Source organism: Mucor velutinosus (assembly GCF_035048745.1).
Source record: "Mucor velutinosus strain NIH1002 chromosome Unknown tig00001569, whole genome shotgun sequence".
NCBI lineage: Eukaryota > Fungi > Mucoromycota > Mucoromycetes > Mucorales > Mucoraceae > Mucor > Mucor velutinosus.
Genome location: NW_027041921.1, coordinates 466,727 through 491,874, shown reverse-complemented (window position 1 = coordinate 491,874; position 25,148 = coordinate 466,727). Strand labels below are relative to the sequence as shown.

General features: G+C 39.6%; 10 protein-coding genes across 10 annotated transcripts; 6 read left to right on the top strand and 4 right to left on the bottom strand.

Moving 5' to 3' along the window:
* Window positions 1-1,252: 1,252 nt before the first annotated feature.
* On the bottom strand, window positions 1,253-1,951 carry ATC70_012340 (uncharacterized protein; the record flags this gene model as incomplete). Its single annotated transcript, XM_064831515.1, has 3 exons — window positions 1,253-1,377; window positions 1,442-1,680; window positions 1,740-1,951. 3 exons carry the CDS (start codon window positions 1,949-1,951, stop codon window positions 1,253-1,255), a joined length of 576 nt encoding a protein of 191 aa, XP_064677795.1.
* Window positions 1,952-2,795: 844 nt separating this feature from the next.
* On the bottom strand, window positions 2,796-3,695 carry ATC70_012339 (uncharacterized protein; the record flags this gene model as incomplete). The annotated part of the gene is made up of 1 exon (XM_064831514.1): window positions 2,796-3,695. The coding sequence occupies one exon, from the start codon at window positions 3,693-3,695 to the stop codon at window positions 2,796-2,798; it is 900 nt and encodes a 299-aa protein (XP_064677794.1).
* Window positions 3,696-3,874: 179 nt separating this feature from the next.
* Window positions 3,875-5,179, top strand: ATC70_012338 (uncharacterized protein; the record flags this gene model as incomplete). Its single annotated transcript, XM_064831513.1, has 4 exons — window positions 3,875-4,405; window positions 4,459-4,699; window positions 4,753-4,938; window positions 4,992-5,179. 4 exons carry the CDS (start codon window positions 3,875-3,877, stop codon window positions 5,177-5,179), a joined length of 1,146 nt encoding a protein of 381 aa, XP_064677793.1.
* Window positions 5,180-6,446: 1,267 nt separating this feature from the next.
* On the bottom strand, window positions 6,447-7,261 carry ATC70_012337 (uncharacterized protein; the record flags this gene model as incomplete). Its single annotated transcript, XM_064831512.1, has 2 exons — window positions 6,447-6,770; window positions 6,833-7,261. 2 exons carry the CDS (start codon window positions 7,259-7,261, stop codon window positions 6,447-6,449), a joined length of 753 nt encoding a protein of 250 aa, XP_064677792.1.
* A 270-nt stretch (window positions 7,262-7,531) lies between these two features.
* On the bottom strand, window positions 7,532-9,121 carry IRA2_2 (Ras GTPase activating protein ira2; the record flags this gene model as incomplete). Its single annotated transcript, XM_064831511.1, has 3 exons — window positions 7,532-7,583; window positions 7,635-7,723; window positions 7,781-9,121. 3 exons carry the CDS (start codon window positions 9,119-9,121, stop codon window positions 7,532-7,534), a joined length of 1,482 nt encoding a protein of 493 aa, XP_064677791.1.
* Window positions 9,122-10,425: 1,304 nt separating this feature from the next.
* Window positions 10,426-11,292, top strand: ATC70_012335 (uncharacterized protein; the record flags this gene model as incomplete). The annotated part of the gene is made up of 1 exon (XM_064831510.1): window positions 10,426-11,292. One exon carries the CDS (start codon window positions 10,426-10,428, stop codon window positions 11,290-11,292), a length of 867 nt encoding a protein of 288 aa, XP_064677790.1.
* Window positions 11,293-12,881: 1,589 nt separating this feature from the next.
* PHO88_3 (phosphate transporter (Pho88)) lies at window positions 12,882-14,360 on the top strand (the record flags this gene model as incomplete). Its single annotated transcript, XM_064831509.1, has 4 exons — window positions 12,882-13,060; window positions 13,124-13,501; window positions 13,559-13,645; window positions 13,709-14,360. 4 exons carry the CDS (start codon window positions 12,882-12,884, stop codon window positions 14,358-14,360), a joined length of 1,296 nt encoding a protein of 431 aa, XP_064677789.1.
* A 450-nt stretch (window positions 14,361-14,810) lies between these two features.
* ADI1_2 (1,2-dihydroxy-3-keto-5-methylthiopentene dioxygenase) lies at window positions 14,811-17,084 on the top strand (the record flags this gene model as incomplete). The annotated part of the gene is made up of 8 exons (XM_064831508.1): window positions 14,811-15,119; window positions 15,179-15,229; window positions 15,278-15,347; window positions 15,398-15,522; window positions 15,585-16,378; window positions 16,430-16,543; window positions 16,594-16,687; window positions 16,746-17,084. The coding sequence occupies 8 exons, from the start codon at window positions 14,811-14,813 to the stop codon at window positions 17,082-17,084; spliced, it is 1,896 nt and encodes a 631-aa protein (XP_064677788.1).
* Window positions 17,085-17,215: 131 nt separating this feature from the next.
* On the top strand, window positions 17,216-18,349 carry ATC70_012332 (uncharacterized protein; the record flags this gene model as incomplete). Its single annotated transcript, XM_064831507.1, has 6 exons — window positions 17,216-17,338; window positions 17,404-17,540; window positions 17,592-17,748; window positions 17,808-17,895; window positions 17,959-18,096; window positions 18,150-18,349. The coding sequence occupies 6 exons, from the start codon at window positions 17,216-17,218 to the stop codon at window positions 18,347-18,349; spliced, it is 843 nt and encodes a 280-aa protein (XP_064677787.1).
* Window positions 18,350-22,982: 4,633 nt separating this feature from the next.
* On the top strand, window positions 22,983-24,337 carry ATC70_012331 (uncharacterized protein; the record flags this gene model as incomplete). The annotated part of the gene is made up of 3 exons (XM_064831506.1): window positions 22,983-23,208; window positions 23,298-24,170; window positions 24,234-24,337. The coding sequence occupies 3 exons, from the start codon at window positions 22,983-22,985 to the stop codon at window positions 24,335-24,337; spliced, it is 1,203 nt and encodes a 400-aa protein (XP_064677786.1).
* Window positions 24,338-25,148: the final 811 nt, after the last annotated feature.

Below are 25,148 nucleotides of genomic sequence, written 5' to 3'. Positions count from 1 at the left end.
GTATCTGGATATATGGCATGTCTATAGCATGTCTCATATATTGCACAAGTCTGTAGTACATAAAGTATCTGTAGCTAGTATCACGGATATAAGCATGTGTCTTATAGCGTGGATCATGAAGTGCACATCTGAAGCAACAAGCCCATATTGCATTAATCTTGGTGCCTATCCAGAAGATATGGTAAACATCCGTAGTCAATGTCGGAATACAAGTATAAGTCTATAGTGCCATCCATGTCCGTGGTGTCATCTATAGCCTATATCTTATATAGTATGAATCTTATAGTACTAGCGTATCTGAAGTCCATATCTTCTTATAGTACTAGCGTATCTGAAGTCCATATCTTCTTATAGTATAAATCGATATCGTACATCTAATCCAGTGTACATACAGTTTATATCTAAATCTGGTAACTGGATGAACTGTCGGAATGCAGATCATAATGGATGTATACTACAGAAGCTCCGTTGACCTTCCGCATGTGTACACCTCACAAGGATGAATTTGACCAAGCATTTTAAAAATCGGAGCGTACGAAAAAGGCCATATTAACTTGCTAGTTTCAAGTTATCAATAGATACATGACATGTTGAAGAATATTGTTGTTGAGATTAGACAACTGTAGCATGCTTTATTCAAGAATAATAACTTTTCCAATTTAAAGTATGTATATTCCCTCGCTTAAAAATAACATCTCCAATGTCGATTAACTCAAGAAGTAAGAATTTCCAATGTAATGTTCCCACTACTAAGAAGTTGCTCCAATATCATTATTCTACAACATATTTAAGTTTGACGAGATTCTATTTTTTTTTTTTTACCTGAGGACCTGGATGTACAAAATGTTTTTTGATTTTGAGGTTTTCTCAATGGTATTGCCGGTCTCACGGTTTATTATTTGGCCATCCAGAGCCGGTTTTTTGAATATTGATGGCAAGCCAATCATTCTAGCTCGCAGATCTTAGAGTGAGACAATGGAGACCCACTGGAATAATGCATATTCTCCCCATGCCACAGTGTAGACAATAACGGAGTAAACATCAGTATTTGGATTGAAATAAAGAAACTGACTGTCCAAATTTCGTTTCTTTGCTGCAACAAACGTATGTACGTTAGGCATCTTTATTGAAAATAGGAAGTACCCATTCAGTTGAAATAGTATATAGTTAAAGTTGATACCCTTCAATCGCTCATGCTCGAAGAATTGATCGATATTTGGTTCAATGAACTTTAACATACTCCCACTTAATCCTATTTAAGCATGCTATCTCGCTGGAGCATAGCATCTTGGAGAATATGGTTTCTAAAATCTGTGTTATAGGGGTAATTCTTCTTGAGCGTATGTTTTTTTGCTGCGAAGAAATCGACATACGGTACTAGTTTGCGTAATAAAGCAATTAGCGTTAATAATTAGTCGACAGCACTGCCATGTATACTTACAAAGGCAAATGAATAAATTTGATCCCATTACTGAGCACCAGTTTTTGTAAATGCCTTGGCCGTATACATTGGTTTTTGGGTCAATTTGAATGATCTCGTAGTTGCTTCCACTTTTGTCAAAGTCTGCACGAACGTAGATTGGTCTATTTGCAACGTATTCTATACTTGTTGTATTATTAATGATATAGTAGAAATGCACCCCAGTGAAACCAAGCAATGTCAGCCCAAACAGAAAACCTCTATCAATGTGGTTGGTGAGCAGTTTGTAAGTCCTCTATCACAAATCAACAAAACATACAAGACAGCAACAGTATACCAGTGAAAGCTGATGCCTTCTAGTCCGAGTCCTTCAACACCCGTCGATAGAGGTATCCATTTACGGTTGATCATCATCCATCCAACATTTTTCCACAAATAGTAAATGGAAGCAAGGTATACCTTGTAGGCTTTCCAACAAAAATCCAATGTGATGCTTCCTCCAATTTGCTGTGTAATTTTTGTGAGCAACATTAGAGTCGTGTTGATCTCCACCCAACATGAATACACTGTAACATAAAACACAAACAAGAAGAAGTGTTTGTAATTACTAGCATCCACACACCCATTGATCCTACACCTGGTATATTAGCACATCCAATACGGCGCTTGTGACTAATATCATCGTACCAAATACAATGACTAGATGCAAACATACAATTAGATTGGGAATGCAAAATGTGAAATAAAACTTACTGGTCCATCTTGGGTGCACATCTATTGCATTCTCTACAATGATGAGTTCTTTCAGGCTTTACCGTTCTGCATTTCTCACAATAAAGAGGCTCGCCTTTTTCCCCAGATAAAACTAGTGAAACAATGGGTGTATTCTCAGAGTCTATTGCGTGGTGATATTTTGGGAATGGAAATGTATCCGCCAGTTCTTCCAGCTGTGTGTCTTGGTTCAAGGGAAGCTTCGCTGCAGGTGTTAGCATGATGACAGAATAGGATATCAAGCTATGCACACACAAAATCAACGCGCAGACTGTAATTTTATTAGCAGAGAGCAGATGGAATTGACCTCCTTCTCAAGTTACCCGAGTTTATGCTTTTATACCATGGTTTTTCGGCAGTGAGGCGAGATGCTTTTGATGATGCATATTTAGGTTTACTTGTTGAAATGCGCACGTATTCTCACGTACCTTGGATAGTAAAGATGTAATGGTAGCAAGTATAAGAAAGTATTGAAAAGACTAGAACGGGCATAAAGATACCTATCAATATATGACGAGCCATAATAGTAGTATGTGTTGAGGATAAACAGAAATTTATTGTGAAATGGTTTCTATCAGGATGTAAATGGGAGAGAGGGCGGTCATTAAACAGACATTTTCATGTCGAGTTTGCTGTGAGGATTGTAATTTTCAAGTACAAAATCTTCATATTTGAAATCATCAATGCTAGTAATCTTGCGGTTGAATTTCAATGTAGGGAAAGGTCTAGGCTCACGCTCGATCTGCTGCTTAAGGGCGTCTAAATGATCCACGTAGACATGGGTATCACCCATAGTATGGATGAATTCTCCTGGATCCAAGTCAGTAACATGTGCAATCATACGAGTCAAAAGAGCATAGCTGGCAATGTTGAATGGCACACCCAAGCCCATATCACAAGATCTTTGATACAACACGCATGACAACTTGGCACGGCTACCATCAGCAGGAGGTGTGCTGACATAAAATTGACAGAAAGCGTGACAAGGTGGCAAGGCCATAATGGGGATGTCAGCAGGATTCCAAGCACTCAGGATGATACGACGATCCGTGGGGTTGTTTTTAATCTTGTCAATCACTTCCTGTAACTGATCAATGCCTTGTCCTGTGTAGTCTGTATCGCAGTCAACGTATTTTGCTCCAAAATGACGCCATTGGAAACCATACACTGGTCCCAGATCACCTTCCTTGCGATGTGTCAAACCAAGCTTGTCCAAGTACTCGCGAGAGCCGTTGCCATCCCATATCTTGATGTTGCGCTCGCTGAGATGCTTAGAGTTGGTATCTCCACGAACAAACCACAGTAATTCCTCGAGAACACCTCTGTAAAACACACGCTTGGTAGTCAAGAGAGGGAATATGTCATCCTTTAGAGAAAATCTAAGTTGAGGTGGAGCAAAGATGGCCAAGGTACCAGTGCCAGTGCGATCTGCTCTATGTTCTCCTTCATCCATGATGCGTTTGATGAGATCGAGATACTGGTATTCTTCGTGTGTAATAGTCATTGTGAGTAGGGTTCAAGAAACAGAAAGAAAGAGGAACTTATCAACATCGCGTAGTTGATTTTTAACAGACCGCGTTTCAGCAAGTCCAATGCGAATCACAAAGGGGTTGTATTTAGACGCGTGATCGTTGGTGTTGAAACTCACTCTACTTTTTACCTTTTCATCGTTACAAAATACCCATGGCAGGAGAACCATCTACGCATGATACTCTGGAGAGAATGACGAGGGACATGACACACCAGGAAGCTTTGGCGCAGTCCAGAAGAAGGCTAACGTCAAATGCCAATAACCGCATTCAGTTAACGAGGCCCAAAATGACCCCTCCAAACGACACCAGACACACAAATATTGCTCATCATGATCCTGCACTTCTTGGCCGAAAAGAGACGAAGAATGCATTGAATCTGATCGACAGATCGCTGGAAAACCTGCCGCCTATTAGAAGAAGAACTGTGCAAATCAAAGAAATTTTAGCCCCTCAAGAGCCTACAGAACTGATCCACCATAACAGCAACATTGTTGGCAACGAGGGATATGGCTACAATAGGATGGAAAGCAGCAGAAAGAGACTAGCTGCTGATGTGGACGATTTTGCACACATGAAAGAGACAAGATTACATGACCCCGTCAACGTCCATACCAATGATTCCTCTTGGGAATTGCGTCAATGTCAGGAAGAGCTACGTGAAGCACGAGAACAACTACAGGCGGTAACCAAGATAAATCCAGCGTGACGATATGACTCTAATCGTTATTCATCTAGTACAAAGAGCAATTGGCAGAAAAAACAATACAGTATGAAGAAGTGTTGAATGTCAGGACTTCAGAACCAGAAAAGGCGTTGGAAGATTTCCAGCATTGGACTCAGAATACAGAGGAAGGTTATCTTGAGTTACGAAATCAATTCGAAATCGTCTGGAACAAGAGCAAAGAAATGGACCTCGCGTTGGAGGGTGACAGTAAGCAACAACAGCAGGATGAAACTGCGAAGCTTAGAGATTTAGGTAACTACATTATTCAGATTGCAGTCGACATCTGGGAAACTCATCCATTGCAGTCCGTCAGCTTGAGACTGAATTAGAGCAAAAGAATGCAGAGCTAAACGATCAAAACAAAGTATCAACAGAGGATGCACGACATTTACTTGATTTATACACGGATTTGACGGGTCTTATCGTCCGAGATACAAAGACAAACAAAGGTGTCACTTCATACAAATGCTTGATCACTGGAAAGAACGGAGGTATGTTTTGCTGTTGCTGTAAAATGATAACAGATGTACTCACTCTTGTAAAGCCCTACAATTCGCGTTGTCCATTGGAAGAGGCAGCAACGCCTATGTGTTCTATAGCCCGGCATTGGATTGTCATCGAGACTCTAAACTAATTCAAAAGTTCCCCGCTTTTCTAAAGGAGGATATCGAGTTCACAAAAGACAACTTGCACAGCTTTTTCACCACATTATCTCAATTGATGAACAAGTAGAGCAATATCTGCTCTGGTCATGCAAATTATGTATATATACAATAAAGAGTAGCGTGTCATGTATTTGCTTGGCTATCGTCAAAAGCAGGCAAAAGTGGCTTTCTCATAAAATGCCTCAGCGCGCGACAGATAAGCCAGAATGCCTTCTTCCATGGAAACTCGTGAAATGAAATGTTCCTCTTGATACAGAACTCCTTCTTGATTAGATTTGAGTAGGGGGCTTACCAACAACCCGAACGAGTGCATATCAGAGGCAAGGTATACGATAGACATTGCTTCTGATTCATCAAATACAGAAGGCATTCGTTCTTTCTCGGAAAGATACGATAAGCAAGCCTTAACTTTACCGAAATGGCAATTTTCGCCTAAATACTACCAGGTAACATGTCGATGTTCATGAAATGCGGTTTCTTCTTTTTTTTTCTCATGATAACGAGGACGGAAAAATAGTCAGCCACAAAGGGTCTCCTCATGGATGTTACGCTACTCCTTGGTTGCTTAGTATGCTCAATCTTTGGAGGGGATCTTTCGGGGGGGTTTTTTTTTTTTCAATTTGTTCTAATTGCAGTGTCCAGCAGTGCAGATTATTTCTATTCATCTGTTTCCTAGCAACGTGAAATCTAGATTAGATGAAAAAGGCACTATGATATATAAGCTTAGATTTAAATAGAATCCAGATTAAACGAAACTTTAAATGTTCAGACCAATACATCTTTGGTTCAAACGAGATATACCATGAATGACGGAGACAGACGATAGATTCATCGTTACAAATATTTGACGTTTATGTCGTTGCAGCATTCTTGCTGAATCTGGCAAGGCGTAGGTTAATAGCCTTATACAAGCGTATGAAATAATAATATACCAAGTTATTTTAGTAAAAGTTCATTTCATGAAAGTAGTGGGGCGTGTCACTTCGGCTTGTTTAGTACAGATTAAAAAAATAATTGTAAACATGCTTACGCGTATAGTTTTTTTTATCGATCATCCATTTGTTCCATTTCGTCTATATTGGCTCTAGATCATAATCATGCAGGAGAATCTTGGATTATACACCGAGAATCATCATTTGATTCAGAGCAATTTGAATTGTGTTACTAGGCATGTCAAGTAAAATCCACTTTGCAAGTGGCAAGATGTCGAAGTTTTTGGTTGTATCCGCAATTATAATATAACTGCATTTGCATTGCATTGCGCCTGGCATATAGTTAAGCACTGCAGCTGTAGGTTTAATAAACAAATGTTTATTTATTTATGATCAACATATTTAGATTTGATAGTTTTTTCTATTGCGAATATGGGCCACGGGCGGCATTTTGTAGTAATAGGATTCTGTGTCGTTGTCTTCCATTGTCGAAACAGACGAGTCGGATTCAGAGGAGAGGGAGGTGTTGGACAGGGCCAATTGACTAGAGTACATGGTGGCAGCAGCATAAGTTGGGATATCAGCGTCATTTGCATGATGTTGAGCGGTTGCTGTGAGCACTGCTACGGGTTTCGTGATTTCAACCGCTACTGTGGGATTTGTGTATTGCTTGAAGCGGTAGTATGCGTTAGACAAATCTGCAGGAGAAATCAAAACATGATAGTTCTAACATAAAGTTTAGCTTTTTTTTTTTTTTTTTAATATCAAGCAGAGATTTCTATACAAACCATCAATGACAATAGCTGCTTCTCCATCAAGTTAATTTCTGATAGTGTGAAATAGGCTGCATATTTTGCCCAATGTTTGTTCTTTGGCGAAGTATCATGTAATGCCTTTGAAGTAACTATCAATGTAGCCAGGAATATACGGTGCGATGTGCATGGCATCCCCTTTGCAATGTTGGACAGGGATTGTTGCAACCTGTGCAAGAAGACCAGTGATCCCAGCAATGTACCCGTACGCACTGAGGAACGCTTCACCAGGAAGCCAATAAACGAGTGCAATGGAGGTAGCACACCGACTGTAGTTGTTGTTATCGCTGTGTTGCTGTGGCATGGAATAACAAGTGCCGCTTGCTCTGCTACAAAGGCGAGCATTTCAGAAGTAACAGGTCTACGGATCAAATCCTGAATGTCCTTCAGTATGGTTTCATCCATAATTCGAGGCTAAATATTTGTATTAGAGAATAAATAAATAAGAACGAATGCAAAACAACACACGTTAGTTTTTATTTATGTATAATAGGATGAGAGACATCTTGGTAAAATTGCGATACATGTATTCATATTATATCATTCAATTTGTACAATTCAACTAGGCAAGAAATGAAATAAGGGGGGGGGGGTATCATACTGTAGCATTATCGCCTTGAAAAAAAAAAGTTATTAAACTCGTATATATACACTTTTCATTGTTTCAGTTCACTTTTAAATCTTCTTGTTTTTCTTTGCCCAACGAAGACCACACGCGTTACATAGACTGCAAAAAAGATTAGCAACAAAAGCCGTATACATACAGTACATTGCTTACGTTTTAGGCCCATGAGGTCCTTTGCGCCATTCTGGCGACGAGGTGGTGCCGCAATCAGTGCAAAGGTATTCAACACTGGCTTGCTTTTTCTAGATAGATTGTATTAGCTATTTAATGTGTAGAGACATTTATCAAGTATACTTTACTCTGCGTTTCCATTTATCCTTTCGTGCGACATCGAGTGGGATCATCAAGGTATTATCAGACGATGGATAGGACGCTGTTGTAGCTGTTGTTTTTATAGGCATAGTTAAGGTGCTTGTTGAAACTGTTGAAGTTGCTGTATTAGTCGTAGTACTTGGAGTAGTCGTAGTCGTAGTCGTAGTCGTTGCGGCGGCTGTTGTCAGTCCATTTGCTTCTTCTGCTTGGTATCTGCTCATTAGATCCGTTGAAGAGGCTGCAGACGGTGAGTAATTCCACTGGTCCTCCATCATCGCAGAAACCGTAGACGGCCTACGTGAAGATTGAGTTATTTGTGTTTGTTGTTGTGGTTGTTGATGAGCCTGCTGGTAATGATGATGATTATGTTGTTGCTGCTGTTGCTGCAGATACTGTTGCTGTTGATGTAGCTGCTGTTGTTGGTGTAGCTGTTGTTGGTGTAGCTGTTGTTGGTGATGGTGATGGAGCTGCTGTTGATCATTTGTATTGTACATGTCGTCATAAAAAACATAGGACGGCTGCTCTAGATGGTATTGTTGCTGTGGTTGCTGTAAAGTTACCTGTCGCTGACTGCATGTTGGTTCTACTGCTGAAATGGGTGGAGAACGGTTCATACTCAAGAACCCTTCAAGACGTTTTTTTAACCATTCATTTTCCAGCCTCATCTCGAGGAATGCATCCATCAAACCGTTGCTTCTTGATAGATACGGCTGAGCGATGGCAAAAAAGTACTGGGGAGGTTGATTCACAGCATCTTGCTTTGGATGACCTATGGATTCTAGTAGCACGAAGGAATTGTCCTTGCATCGAAGGCGATAGTGTATTTTGATGCGTAACATGGAGCTAAATGCCAACTGAAAGTTCTGAATAAATAAATCCAAATCATCTACATGTATAAAATCGGTCAACGATCTTCCTACAAGTTCTTCGGGCTGGAATCCTATGACAGATATACACGACGATGAGCAGTATAATATTTTTCCTGTTGGCGATAGCACATGGAGTAATCCCGTAATATCCTGGAGTATGCGTTCAGACCAATTTTTACTGTAATTAGTCAGGATTTGCCCGCAATTGAAACTCTGGTCGTTCTGATAGAGCAAGTTGCTAGCATCGAGAGATGTCATATTGTTCATATCTAGGTCTAAGTTACTGGCGTTGAGAGATGGATGGTTGTAATAATGCTCTAATTGTTCTTGTGATTGCTGCATAGGAATATCGGATCTATTAAGAGATACATGAGAGAGTTTGGTTACTGGATCAGTGGCCCGCTTTGTTGAAGAGGATGATGATGGACGTACAATTAGGCTTGTTGCTATGGTAATCATAAGTTGGAGCTGGTATTAATGATATGTCAAATGTATATGTAGATGTTGAATAAGCTTTCTAGTTAAGGATAGAAGACTAAGCCGGAATTGGCAAATTGCAGAAACTTGAATACTGAGGAAATCCCGATTTTCAATAAAAGATTAAAAAAAAAAGAGAAAAAGTGAGAAAAAGAAGAGAGAAAAGAAGAGAGATAGAGCGAGAGAGAAGAGATGCTTTAAAATATAAGGGTTGCGATGCATGGCTCAATTCCTTATTCAGGCACAATTCCCAATGAATCGGGAGCCAACCAATAAGCATAACCAGATTTGCCGATGCTGTCATTGTGCAATTTTGGTGTGAATCATATACTATATTTTACCAAGGCATAGGGGTGAGAGAGAGAGAGAGAGAGAGAGAGAGAGAGCGAGAGAGAGGAGTCATCTCCCCTTGAATCAGTTTTAGGTTTTTTTTTTGCCATGTGCAACGTCATACATGACGTATCTACATAAACACCTTGTATATGATATGATTATATACACATCATGATGCTAGATGTTTTGCACTTGTGTGCTCCCAATTTGTCTTCCTTTTTTATACAAGGAAGATATTGCACAACTGGATAATGGTGTCATTCACCTTTTGAATAAGCTTCTTTCCTCGGTCGTTTCTGTGTAATTGAGTAGTGGGGTAAATATTCTTCATACGACGATCGATCCCAAATGTCAATTTCTTTTTTACGAAAAAATTTTTATCATGATTGTGGTACAAATCACAGTTTGCTTAATAATCGTTGCGTTCAAGCAAATTAAGGAAAAGTATAACTCTCAGAATTGCATGTTTTTATTTATTTGGATAAAAGTGATGTTTTCCAATGCGAAAAGATACAAAATCGGAGGATTGGAGAATAAGATGTCCACAAGTTGTGTGCGACCAATTTACATGTCGATTCGCATTCTGTGAGATTATCTACAAACCTTATTTTTACAACAAATGGGATAGCTTTTCCCAGCTCTGAAACTAACGCCTGTGGTCTGTTGCTATGGAAACATGGTTTGACTTGGCTCGTAGGCACATGGCAACCGCCCATTCTTGATTCTTCAGAAAACATGGAATTTTTACTTGCTAAATGTGAATAAAATGTTGAAGTTCATTGTACAGCATTGACCCCCTCCCCCTAATTATCACAAGTATGAACTGCAGTCTATTGATCATACGGATTAGAAACGAAACATAGATATATATAACACCTTTCCCTCTTTCTATCATTTTTTTCTCCTTTTTTCATCATTTGCAATCTATTCAGATCCTTCTCTTTTTCCCCAGAATGGTTGATAATCAGAAGCAAAATACGAGCGGGTGGCCAAGCGATTGTTTTGAAAAAGAAAAGTTCAATATAATTGAATTCTATCACAAGATTTTGTGGACCAGTCAGCAAGAACAAGAACGGTATCAACAGTATGATGATCACAACAAACCCCGAAAAAGAGTTACGTTTTCTGCTGAACCCCCACAAATATATGAATATGAACCTGAGCATACAACATCCACACTGACCACCAGTTTCCTCTCTGAATACATCAAGCGAAAATTATATCCCGTACAAAATGAGCGATTCCCAACTAAACGGCCGCAACAAAAGTCGCCTAAACCACCACTGTTATTGGGGGACTACTTCATGGACAAAACCACCGTACGAGTTCGCTCCATCACAAATTTCAATCCTGTTCCAAACCAATTTTATAGACAACAGCAAGAGCAACAACAGCAAGAAGCGCCAACTTATTGTAAATCCATGCACACATTTGATTCAACCTTCATGCACATGGATATGTCTTTTGATATAGAACATCAAGAAGACATGTACGCCTTATCTACCTGTGCTCCTGCTAATTTAGAGGATTCCATTACCACAGTACCATCTCCTCCTCCATCTTATAATGACAAAGAGTGCATGATCAAAAGTAAAAAGAGTTTGACTGGTGGGCTTAAAAAGAGAATATCCATGAACTTTTGGTCATCTCATAGTGGCGGATCCGCATCTTCCACCACTACAGATTCCAATACAGCAGTAGCAGAGAAAAAAGGCATCATAAGAACACTACGAAAAATTAAATCCTCACCAAAGTTAATGATACAAAGGAGAGCCTCTGTAGCATCCCTGCGCAAAGAGGCGTCGTTTTTAGGTGCATGATGTAAACATTCTCAAGCATCTATTCTGCTACGACCATCTGAACTGTATATAAAAGATACCCTATAATAGCTATATACATTATTGCCATACAAATAAAAGAAAATGCCAAAAATCGATATTGATTCGAGATGAGTTGGTCCAATTCAATAGGGCATAATTGAACAATCAATGAGTTGAAATCCTGTTATACAAATTTTGTATATATTATACAGTATCTATATATTGAAAATAGGGGCAAAGGAGACACAAGAGCATCATTTTGCATACAAATAAATGAATTAGCTGTACAGGAAATTGCAAGATTTGTTGACATTTTTCCCTTGTACATGTAAAGGCTGCTCTAGGCCGTTTTTACTACGCTTCACATCCTATGGTGTTACATGCAATTTGGGATAGGATGGCAAGTTTGCACTTTGCATTTAGACAAGCAATTTTGAACCATCAAACCTATTCAATGCAAAAGCACGCTAAAAATTCAAAAAATAGTGCATATTATGCTAGGCTGTAGTACTCTTCCACTCGCAATTTTCTTCACATTCGCTTTAAAAAATATTAATATTTTGCATGAAAAGCCATTTGCCAGCCAAAACTGTTGGTTCAAATCCCGCTCGACATCCTGTCTCGATTCGTGAATTTCTTATCAATTTGCGACTTGATTGATTTATTTTGCAGCATTCGACCATAAACATTTGATGATTATTCAATGTTTTCTTAAACTTTCTAGAAATACTTTTAAAGGCGCATCCAATGATGCTAATTGCAATACATGCTATAAAAGAACTTATTGAGTAATAACTGAAAACATGAAATGAGGTTTTTGGCGAAAATGTCGAGATTTTACATATCAAGGTGCCACAAAAACAATCTCAAGGGTTGCACGGGATCCAGAGAAACATTTTGCTTAACATATGCCATAGCAAAAGTCTTCGTTTTTGAGGTGAAAAACGCGATCGTTTGATTTCCGGTGAAAACCATGAGGTATCCCTCATGGTTTTTGGTCGAATTTTGATGATCCGAGCAAAGGTGTCAGAAAGTAGGTGCTAGACGAGAGTAACCGTTTGGTACTACTCTGGCGGCCTAGAACGGCCTCCAACACAAGAAATCGAGGCTCAAGTGCGCCCAAATTTCGCTGTGTTTTGCCTACTTTTGAGCACTGCGAGGTAATGCAAGTATGTTGTGTTCCTTTATATCTATGTATTTATTGATGCAGACTTGGAGCTTCCCAGAAGAGTCAGATTTACAACTACATATTGCTTATAGAAGATTCTTACGAGTAATGAAAGGCGAAAAAGTGGCATGGGACCCATATTGGTAGGGTAGATGCTAATGTTCTCTAATCTTTCTTCCGAAGATAAGATTCAGGGCACTATGATTTTTCATCTCTGAAACCTTTCTACGATTCATCTTCTAAGAAGGGCGTACAGCCAATGGCAATAAGCATCTCATTATTAGAAACGTGGATTGTCAAATGCTATAGGCTCAGCAAGATTGACGCCATATTCAACAAGTGTGTTGCATACATCTAAACAGAATAAAAAAGTATAAATGAGCTGTATTTTTCTTTTTTTCTACCTTATACATTTTTTCCCATGAGCCAAGAACATCAATTCCACTTTGACACACTTCAATTGCATGCTGGTCAGACTCCTGACCCTGCTACCAATGCTCGTGCTGTGCCTATTTATGCTACCTCCTCCTTTGTCTTTAATGACGCTGATCATGGGGCTGATTTGTTTGCTCTTCGCAAACCTGGCAATGTTTATTCTCGGTAATATGCCAACATTGAATATTGTAGTCGTACAAATGCTAACCAATCATCCATACAATATAGCATTATGAATCCTACCAATGATGTGCTTGAGAAGCGTATTGCCGCCCTTGAGGGAGGCGCTGCTGCAGTCTTGACATCTTCAGGTCAAGCTGCACAATTCACTGCCATCACTACTCTTGCTAGTGCGGGTGATAATATTGTATCCAGTGCTTCATTGTACGGCGGTACCTATATCCAATTAAAGGTCTTGTTGCCTCGCCTTGGCATCAATGTCAAGCTTGTTCCTAATGACGATCCTGAGGAGATTAGAAAGGCCATTGATGATAAAACCAAAGCTGTCTATGTTGAAAGTCTCGGTAACCCTAGTTTTAGTATCCCAGATTTCGAGGGTATTGCTCAAGTTGCTCATGAAAATGGTGTTCCGTTGATCGTAGACAAGTAAGTTTTCAGTTGGGAAAAGAGAGCAATACCAGTGAAATTTACACATTGCTATAGTACATTTGGTGCTGGTGGTTACTTGATTAAACCCATTGAACATGGTGCTGACATTGTTGTTCATTCTGCAACAAAGTGGATTGGAGGGTAAAGTATTGTATGGGGATTGCACAAGAGAACTCAAGAAGGCTGACACACTTCATTGTATAGCCATGGTACAACCGTTGGTGGTGTCATGATCGATTCTGGCAAGTTCAATTGGGCCAATGGCCGATTCCCTGATTTCACAGAACCCTCTGAAGGCTACCACGGCATGGTCTTTACCGAGGCATTTGGCAATGTAGCGTTTGCTGGTCGTTTCCGCACTGAAGGTGTACGTGATATTGGTGCTTGTCAGAACCCGTTTGCCTCCTTTTTACTGCTGCAGGGTGTGGAGACATTATCTCTCAGAGTGGAGCGCACAGTTGCCAACGCTCTTGAATTAGCTCGTTGGTTGGAAAAGAGAGATGATGTGAGCTGGGTCTCTTACCCTGGCCTTGAATCACACCCTTATCATGAACGTGCTCTCAAATACATGAAGCATGGCTTCGGTGGTGTGCTAACTTTTGGTGTCAAAGGCGATTCCAAGACCTTTATCAATAACTTAAAACTGACATCTCATTTAGCCAACGTGGGTGATGCCAAAACTTTGGCTATTTGTCCTGCTTTGACTACACACCAGCAGTTGAGCGACGAAGCACAAGTTGCTGCTGGTGTCACTAAAGACATGGTTCGTGTCTCTGTGGGCATTGAGCACATTGATGATATCAAATGGGATTTTGATCAAGCACTCAAGAAGGCCTTTGCTTCTGCTTCTGCCTAGTTTAGTATCTCATTGCGCCCTACTCCTTATATTTTCTATGTAAAATCACTCATCCAACTATATATCAATAAACATTTGATTTTAAAATCAAACTTACGAAAGGGTTTGAGTGGAGTAACTATCAGGATCATCACAAAGCTCATAATTTGCCGAATCTTCTCTCACTATACATTGCATCTCTAGTCTAGCCTACATCTGAGATTCTCCTCTCATGTCAGTGTACCTGTCAAGTTGGGTTGGCATTCAATGACAATGTGAACGGGTACACCCACTATACCTAACATATACGGGTCATGCATTTTCTATGTAGACTAGTAGCCAATGATTTCCATTGCTTAGCAAGTGTGGATTCGGTAAACTTATTTAAGCGGAGGGAATTTAACGAGTTTTCCTTTCTTCCTCTTGCAAGTACTTGTCTAGTATCTATCTCAACTTCTCCCAACACACAATATGCGACACCTGTTGATAACCAGTATACTTGCGCTGGCATTAGCGACACATGCACAAGCCAGTAGTTTGTTTCAAACCTCATTTATTAGCTCACATCAGCAATTGGAAGACGACATCTACCAAGAACTCAATCAGCTATTGCTCAGTAAGGAAGATGACCCCAAGAATCCAGATGATGCGGCCAAGAACTGCAAATCTTGTATCAACCTGCTCAAAATGACAAAACGATTTTGTTATTTTCCTGAATCGATTCAACTAGCTGCAATGACAAATGTCTGCAAACGATCAAAACAAGTGGATAATCAAGTTGTAAGACATGTTGCGTTTGTGCGTAGTGTGTGTCTGGAAAACTCATTGCATATTTCTAGTGCGAAGGCATGGTTCGAGAGCAAGGACCTGTCATTCGTAAAGTTTTAAGGGTAAGTGCATTTATGTATGATTTTATTGGATACTGAATGATGGTGTAGACTATGGACATATCAGGAAGAGATGGACATTTGGCATGTGCCTCCGTTTTGAATGCATGCCCGTATCCAGGCAAGTTATGCGTGATTTGTGGCAAATCAGACTATAAACAATTTTAATAGGCATTGAGCCATGGAAGGTACCTTTTCCAAAGAAAAAGCCAAAACATCCACATGTGCATAAACCAACAAACAAAACAATGACCGTCCTTCATCTCAGCGATTGGCATGTGGATCCTTTATACGAGGTGTGTGTTTGCCATGGTGTATGTCATGATTGAGCGAGCTCTCATTCAAGTGTGCTTTATAGGAAGGAACAGAGACTCTTTGCGATAAGCCTATATGCTGTCGAAAAGAATCAACAGATTTTGACAATATCCTGAACTCGGCATCGCCCTGGGGATCTTATGGATGTGATTCGCCACTCACATTGATTGAATCCATGCTGGAATATATACCTACTGCTTCACCCAATACATCATTTGCCATCTTGACTGGCGATATCCCGCCGCATGAAGTGTGGGAGACACTACCCACAGAGAAAACACAGATGATTCAAGATGCTTCATATGCTTTGCTGCATGCTCACTTTGATTCACCTTTTCTCATTAATACCAAGCTGTATCCAGCTATTGGGAATCATGAGTCTGCACCGACCAACCTGTTTCCTCTCGTAGATTCAAATTTACCAGGAGGCAAGAGACACGACGACCTCACCATGGATTGGTTGTACGAGTCTTTTGAAGAGAATTGGAAGGGATGGCTGCCAAGGAGGCATCTCAGTCGTGTACATAAAAATAGCGGTAGTTACATCAGTCATCCCATGCCCGGTCTAAAGCTGATTAGCCTCAACACCAATTTCTGCTACAATCTCAATTGGTGGCTCTACGAACATCCCACAAAAAGAGATCCTAACGGTATACTGAAATGGCTCATTAGTCATCTACAAAAGTCTGAAGACGTGAATGAAAAAGTGTGGATCATTGGACACACACCACCTGGTGATTCTTCGTGCTTTCATGATTACGCAAACTACTATTACCAAATTGTAGAAAGATATGCTCCTCATGTCATTGCTGGCCAGTTTTTTGGACATACACACAGGTAACTACTCGTCGCATATGCTCTTGAGGCAGTATCTTATGCTGGATATAGAGACGAGATCCAAATCTTTTATAGCCGTGCTTCTCAAAAGTCAAAAGACGCCATCTCGGTCGCTTATTTAGGACCATCAATTACCCCCTTCCCCAACCTGAACCCTGGATTCAGGTAAGCACTCGGCACCGTTCATCTCCCATGTCGTATTGACTCTTTGGTAGAACCTACACGGTAGATACAGGAACTTTTGAAGTAGTTGAATCTCACACTTTTATTGCTGATTTGGATAAATCAATCGCTTGGGATCAAGAGCTCGTGAGTTGTCCCATGCGAAAGTCAAACATGTGAAACTAATTGGGCATTATTCTTCTAGAATTGGCACAAGGAATACTCGGCGAATGAGCTGTATGGATCCAGAGAGAATCCATATAAACCACTTTCAGCTAGCTGGTGGCATCATGTCACTCGAGAAATGGAACTGGATGGCGAAAAGTTTGATTTATATTGGTCAAATCGATACAAGTCATCTCCCATGACACCCGAATGTGATGAGGCATGTCGTATCAATACGATATGTGGCATGCGTGCTGGCAAATCAGAACTGAGGTGCGATTACGATGCTTCAGAGTCAACACCGAGACCCGTTATTTTAGATAGAAAAGAAGAAGAAGCTTGCGGTTTATCACTGCTTAAACGAAAGCATCATCGTTAATAATAAACGCCTGTATCATATACGAATCCCTGAGTTCCAATACTTTCGTGATCACATTTACACATTCACACATACAACTATGCAACTCGCTTTATCTCTTTTTCGTGCCTCTGTGTATCCTTTCGCATACCATGTCTTTATACGATGCTGATATATCAGAGACCATTTGGAATGGAAAGATCCCCTTCAAAGTAACATTGGATCCTACTGATATTGACATCTACGGCAGTGAAAAAGTCTGGGATCCTATCTACGTAGGTTCAAGTGTTGTCCTTCTCGAAACGTTGTAAAAGCCTGACTATGTTACTCTGCAATCCAGTTAGAAGTATCGAGATGTTCATACCTACCTCTAGTCACAAAGCATGTTCAGCAATTACTATCAAACCTTGGAATGAAAGTTTCGGACGAAGTATTTCAATCTGCTTGGTACGATCATGAGCGACAACCGCTAAAATGGTATGCAAAGAAAAGCAATGACCAAACGAGCCTCACTAATACGAGTACCAGGCACTATCCAGTTGGATTGCTCTTTGATTTGCATGCTGCAGACCTATCGAAAACATGGAACCTGACGCTTCATTTCAAAAACTTGCCTAGCGACTCCATTCTGTTAAAGCCTACACCAGAGACAATGCAAGATATGTTTATGTCAATGATTAAAGAGGTATCAAGGCTGATACACGAACCTTTTTTTTTTTCATTTGACTAAATACTGTATTTCAGGCAGACTTTCTTCGCAATGGCAATATCAAAAAGGTCATGAACTTATCAAAACGCGATACTGCGCAATTATGGGATTCGCTGGCTTCAGGTACATTGGCATGGGATACATTCTAATTGACATGTCACTCACTACCAGCAAATGACCTCAAAGATCGATATGGCGAATTTCGAGAAGTCAATAGGCAGCTTGTAGAGTACACTGATAGTTTGCGACATATACCACTTCGAGTCTATTTACCTGATAACTGTCCAGTTGTGCAGGAATTGATATCGTTTTATAACGATTCGGGTAAGCAGTGGTTAATCTAATCCAAAGTCATCCGAGTATTGATATATAGGTAGAAAAAGAAAGCATTCCTACGCTGGGGAATATTCTAGAGAAAACGATACCAGATTTGTTTGTAGCCTCAGAGCTTAATGGAAGAGTGGCCATTGTTGCGCATAGTGTCGATTTACCACTGGATACTCCTATCAATTGGGCTTATGAAAATCTATCATATGCTGACAATTTCCTTCATATTGTGGTTGCGAGGAAGTCTTGATGTATGCAAATGTTAAATAGAATCAATAAACAAAGGGGCGTTCATCTTGTTGAAACATAGAAATGGGATATTTCTATAATATAGATGTACTAGCCGATCTATCTCGCTATGCATGATATCGGCGTCACCCTGCGGGCTCTCACCAAAGGCATTTTAAATCAGATATAATAAAACTTTTGGTATATCAAGTAGATTTTAAACAATTAATTCATAGTAAAAAAAAAAGGATATATCAGAGTGAGGAGGGGAAGGTGTTCATTCGCTGATGCTGCTCTTAAGGTGGCGACATAAAGCTGGTCATAAGTAAATACAGGACTTGTGTAAGATCTACAGCGATCTTTTGTGATATTGTCACTGCAAAGGACACCTTTTTTATAGGGAAAAAGCCCCAATAAAAAATATTCGGATTAATCAATTGTCCTTTCAATTCCAAGATCCATTTAATAATCAGCATTACAATCATTATTGTCATCATCATCAGCAGAAAGGCATTTGGGTCAGCCAGCAGCAATGCTGCCGCCAAAATTGATTCAAGCTCAGTAATTTTTTCTCTGTCAAGATTGGACAGATTTTGTTTCTTTTCGACTTCTTTAATCTATTTTGCCATATTAGACTATATAAATCGTGATGATCATCGGATGCTTCCTAATACTGGCTCTAGGTGTCGCACCTTATTAGTAGTAGATTTCTTTCCCAACTTAATTCAAAAATATCTTATTTCCCTTCTTTGCAGACATTGGGTCCACCAACAGTCTTTTCTATCCCTCAGCATGACATTTTAAGGACTTTAAATAAAACCTGGAGCTCGTCTCCCCTACAAAAAAAAATGCTTCCTTAAGCTTTCCTGGAGTACTTTTCAAGGTGCATCCAACGGTACTAAGTAAAACAGATGATTTGAATAAACTTATCAAATGATTTATGAAAATATGAAAAGAGGTTTCTGGCCAAAATGTCGAGATTTTACACATCAAAGTCCCACAAAGATGATTTCAGAGGTTGCTTTGGATCGATAGAAACATTTTGATTCAAGATATACCGTAGCAAAAGTCTTCATTTTCAAGGTCAAAAATGCGATATATTGCTGGTAAGCTTATTAACAATGGAAATGAAAACCCGAATTTGCTGCTTGAATACTATGATTTTGCGTATTCGCTTCGCTACAATCAAGCCCTCGTATAGGCCAATACTATCAAATGCTGGACTGGATGCTTAGTTGTCATAGGTTTGCACCTTCGCTTCTCTCATAAATCGATCTACAAACTGTGCCCAAATCATCTACAATGGGTGCCACCAAATGAAACGCTAAATCATATTTTTATCTGAATTGAGCCGAGGATATATGAGCATTCAGTGTTTATTTTTGTGACACCTACACCATTATATGATAGTTGATTTATAGAGATTTGCTACCATGTAAAGTGATACATCTGCCAAACTCTAATTCGTATACAATTCTTCAGTACATGTTGGACAGGGCAAACATTCCTCCAGGCAACTCATTCAGATGTCCTTTAATGAACGACAAAAGGTATGTTTTCCTTCGAGGACCCAAAATGACAGCTGAAATATAAGGTTACATTGTCGAGAATATTTGTCATTCGATGTCGGGGAGATGACTCAAATGAATCGTTATCATTTCATTTGACAATGCAATGTATAAATAGATCAACTTTAACAGAGACATTACGATCGACTTTCGTTACGATATACTTCAACATGACAAGACAATAGGCAAAAAAACCCAGATCTCTCTGGTTTCTATACACTTAAGGTGTAATGATGTATCTACTTGTAACACAAACTTTGCCAAGCTTGTTTTTATACTGTTTTTTTTTAATAGAAACGGGCGTTCAAATCAACATGCTGCACTGACTTTCTGTATCACCATCATTGTATACGCAAAAAAAGGGGCACATGTCCATCTAATCGAACGGTCATTACTCGAGTACCTTGACTTCGGGTCTATAAATTGATCCGACAAGCGGAAAAAAAAAGAAAATTCAGGGGTCCAATGCATCAACGAGGTAGCGATATCAAAATAGTACCCCTGGCATCATTTTTGCATCATGAAAACCGTGTGTAAACAATAAACAAGTGCATTACATAAGAATTCTTTTTTTTTTTTTTGTGGAGGACCACCGCCCAACCTTTTGTGCTGTTTCATTGTCAACAAAAACAAAGCCAAAAGCAAGTAAAATGCGTATATTTTTGTTTACAAATTGCTTACTATTGTCAGGATTCAAATGTCGTTGGGTTTCCTTCTCTTGACTGTGTAACAAAATAGAGAGTGAAATCGGCCCAATGTCAATGGATCATACCAGTACCTTCGTCCATCAAAACACTACGTTGCGCTTAATAAACAAGAGATAGTATTCAAGAACCAATATGTCAGCCCATGCGAGCGTTAGGATTAAAATTGCGCATATCATGATTTTTTCAAATCAAGATTGTTGCTGTTTATTGCAACCATACTTCCAACCCTTCGGTTCATTTTAGTGTATACTTAAAGGCACTGATCTATAACGGGCAATTGATCATAGGGGTTTTACCAAACCTTGACATTAATAATAGCGAGTACAAGCATCTTAGCTGGGAATCGGAGCTGTGGGGTGTCTTGATTCAACATGTTTGTATCACGCTACTTGTCTGCTTAAACAGAGGTTTCTTATTTTTAACCAGACGTGTACAGATTTTCGCCTCATCTTTTGGGACACTAGGAAGCGAAAAGATTCGAAACGAATACAAATGCAACCAGGAAATCTATTTGTACCTGATATCTAACTCAAATCAATATATACATGCGTTTTATAAACCCTCATATGACCCGTTTATTTGCTCTATTTTTCTACAGTAATGTTACACTTGCAGGTGTTTGCCATACTATCACCATGAAAAATTAAAGGAATCCAACAAAAAAAAGAGTGGCCTAATGCGCCTATCCAAAGCAATATCCAGCAGGTGCTCCCCGAAATGGTGCTATAATTTTCTTCTTCTCTCCTACTATACTCTCCAAACTCTCAACACCTTGAGAGGAGAGACGTCAATAGTCTAGCTGGATTACGATTGACGATGGTATTAAATGAAATGGTATTGTTAAACGTGCATAATACATGAAAACAGAAGTCGATGTTGTGTTCTCATCACGCGTACACAGCGTCTTGGTAACATCTCTTTACATGGAATTTTCTGTTCCTTCAAATACGCCAACATTTTGTTTTACTGATCTACGCAGAGCCATCATATGAAGGCTTACAGTTTATTCTTGACAGAGTATTCTACCTTTCTATCAATAGAACATGACCAGAGCCGAGTCAGTGGTCTGTGCGCCTTGTTCAACTTGATTTTTTGAAGGATTTGTGGTCATGAACGAGATATGGATCATATCTAGATGAGAGATGTAGATGCCGCACAGAGTTTCCATATTGCATCGCGTCTTCGAGACGAATTGACAATGTTATAAAGAGTAAGGAATGCGCATAAACAGAACATCCATACATCAAACCATATGCACAAAAATCGTAATGATCAATCAGTACACAGTGCAATCAACAATGCATGTAGAGAGATTTAGCGCTTTGACTTTTTCTTTTTTTTTTTTTTTTTTTTTTTTTTTTTTTTTTTTGTGTGGCAATGTTGGCTAAATGCATTTCGTGCGAGGCATGCATTGAGAAATTATATATCAATATATATATCAATATATATATATATATATATATATATAAAAGTGATGAATTAATCACAACGTTTTACAAGCGCAAACCATAAACACCTTTTCCTAAAATGTATGAAAGACGTAAATAGTCAACATCTTCTCCTTGATTATCGCAAAACATATAAGGAAAAAAGAGCAACATCAAATCAATCCGCATGAGAAACAAGACAATGCTCCTCTCGCTATTTAAGACAACTTGAACACTAAGAAACCAAGCTCTTGCTCCCATGATCATTTGGCGGAAATAAATGTAATGCAATATATATTTTCCTTTGCAACAGCAGGGATGATTTGTTATAAGCCATGTGTATTCATCATCCATCATTCACAGACATGTCCTTCTTCGCTAAATGCATCTATGCAGAGCATTTTGTAAAGGCGCCTTGCTTTTCTTTTTGCCAATGAGAGCACAAACAAGGTAGAAGTAGAGGCACAGATTTGTTGTCATTGTGCAATCAGAAAACATGAAAAAAAAGGACAGGTCGGGGCTCCCCTTTGCGTGCGTATTTCATTATTTATTACTACGAGAGCAGAGTTGTTTTTAATTGATTTCCCTCTTCTTTCACTTTTCAACAGATTTTCTGCCATCTTTCCGTATATATATATCCCCTTTTTTATTGTTTTGCATATTCTGGGGCAAGGAGACAGCCTATTCTTCGATTTAAATAAGCAAAAAACGAAGAAAGCACATCTGGATCAGTCGACCGTTTTCTTGATTGTTTTACTTTCATCTAGACATTTTGTATATTACCCACTACTACTACTGCTAAAGCCCACACAATGAACTCTAAAAATGTAAGGTTAGATACAGTTTTAACATGTGGAAAATCCTCAGTTGAATAGATTATACAAAACTTTCATGACATGGCAAGCTAATTGACCCTATTCATACACATCTGTCTTCCTTCTTTGTATCTGCAGATGAAAACATTTACCCCAATAGTGCTATTCAATAACCATCAGAGTAATAACGGCAGCAGCCAGCCATTGTCGGCAACTCATAATAATCATACTCCATCCAATGAAGATCGACACACTCAGGCTCGAATAGAACAGCATTGGATAAAGACCAAGGAAATGCTGGCTCAAAATGCTCAGCTTTGGGAGCAAGAAGGCTATCTCAGAACGAAGCCTGCTTCCATCTCAGGTATAACTTGCAATTAGATTCAACTCTCTTATAACGGAAAACATTTTTTTTCAGCGTCACAATCTAACATGTGGAATCTCTTTTTGTAGCATCAGATCAACATGATACATTACAACAATCAGACCTTTCCAAGGTCAAGATCGATAGCTCGAAAAGTTGCTACAAATTCCGCACATTATTTGCTCCAATTCCACCTTCATTAGACGAGAGTAATGCACAATCCAGTACAACATCATCAGCAGAGAGTGTATTCATGACAACAATCAACGCATCATCCCATTCGCAGCAACAACAGCAGCAGCTACAAAGAGCGCCTCATACCCCCTATGTCAATACAATCCCTAGATCAGAAAGCATCTTGTACAGAGATGCCATTGAAACGAGCCCCGAAGAAGAGCATGATCCGTTCATGACAACTACGTTTATCACAGAGCCTCAATTTCATCATACGTACCGTCCCAACATTGGTAGAAGAAGACGGCGTGGTAACCTCCCTAAAGAAGTTACTGAGTACTTGAAGCGTTGGCTCATTCTCCATAAAAAGCACCCATACCCCACCGAGCGAGAAAAGCAAAAACTTGCTGACGAAACTGGCTTGATGGTGAGCCAGATTAGCAACTGGTTCATCAATGCTCGCCGTCGCATCCTACAGCCTTTACTAGAGTCAGAACATCAGGATGCAATCAACAATGATGGCTCTAGTTCAGTTGCTAACAGCAATGTGCTGCCAAAGAGATCCAGAACATCATCCGCAACAGAGATGAGTACTCAAACTCTTGCTCCAGATACAGCGGATACTCCAGAACCAACCATCAGTACCTATCATCATAAGTACATCATTGGCAGCTTCGATAGCAATGACGAAGGCCGTTCGCACCGCCATTCAATTGATGATACAATGTCGCTAGATGATGATTATCGAGAGCCGAAGCAGCACCATCTTCATCCACATGAGCTTAATGGTATATGAATCTACCCGGTAAAGCAATGCTAGACTGTCTCTAACTTTATACCAACAACTATAGAGTCATCAAAGAGTCAAGTTCCACCTCCATGGGTTCTTTTACCTACCAAACTGCCGTCAATGCATATTCTGGACAAAGACGTGGATGCCTTTCGACCAGAATAATATCCCCCCTCCTCTCTCTTTTTTCGTCTTGTATCCACAATCATGTATCATAGCTCACCTCAACCTCAAAAATAACCCTTCTTTGTCTTTATCTAATGCCACCGTTCGTCACTTGTTTATTTTATGCCATCTTCCGTTTTATTATTCTCCTAGGTTTCATAAACATATGCTTTATCTATCGCTTGAATCAATGCTTGCTGTTCCGTGTTGTCTAATAAGCAGCGCATGCATATTCTAAACGTGTCATTGCGTGTTGTCCATGACTGTCTGGATGGCAGTGCATATCAAAAAGCCAGAACTTCTCCCTATTGCGATGTATAGAGTGCCATACGATGTACAAGCATTCTGTTTAGGCAGCTTAGGCAGGCTATGTTCTGCTTTCATCCAAGACAGCAGCATGGTCACCCGATGCTGTTCATTTTTACATTAACATCGTATGCACGCACTGTTCGTCCACTTGAACATGTTGAATATGAACTGGGCCTTTGAACTCTGTTGACATCGCAAAGTGTTTGTCGATGATAACGTCCCGAATGTAGATTCAAAACTGCTAACATTCAGTCTAGCATAACATCCTCTGTGGATGTGTTGAATACCCAATTGAATTGTGCTTTTATCGACTAGTCTCTTTTTCCAGGTCTTGTCGAAATACTACATGTTGAAAGAGATTGGCGTTAACGCATGCCTACCAGCTTAATTTGGCTGAAGAGACTTCAAGATGTGTATGATAAAATTTGGGTGTATGGATCCAAAGTCTAATGCTGATCATGCCCACGGTTACACTCAATGCTGGGTCAACACAAAGTGATGG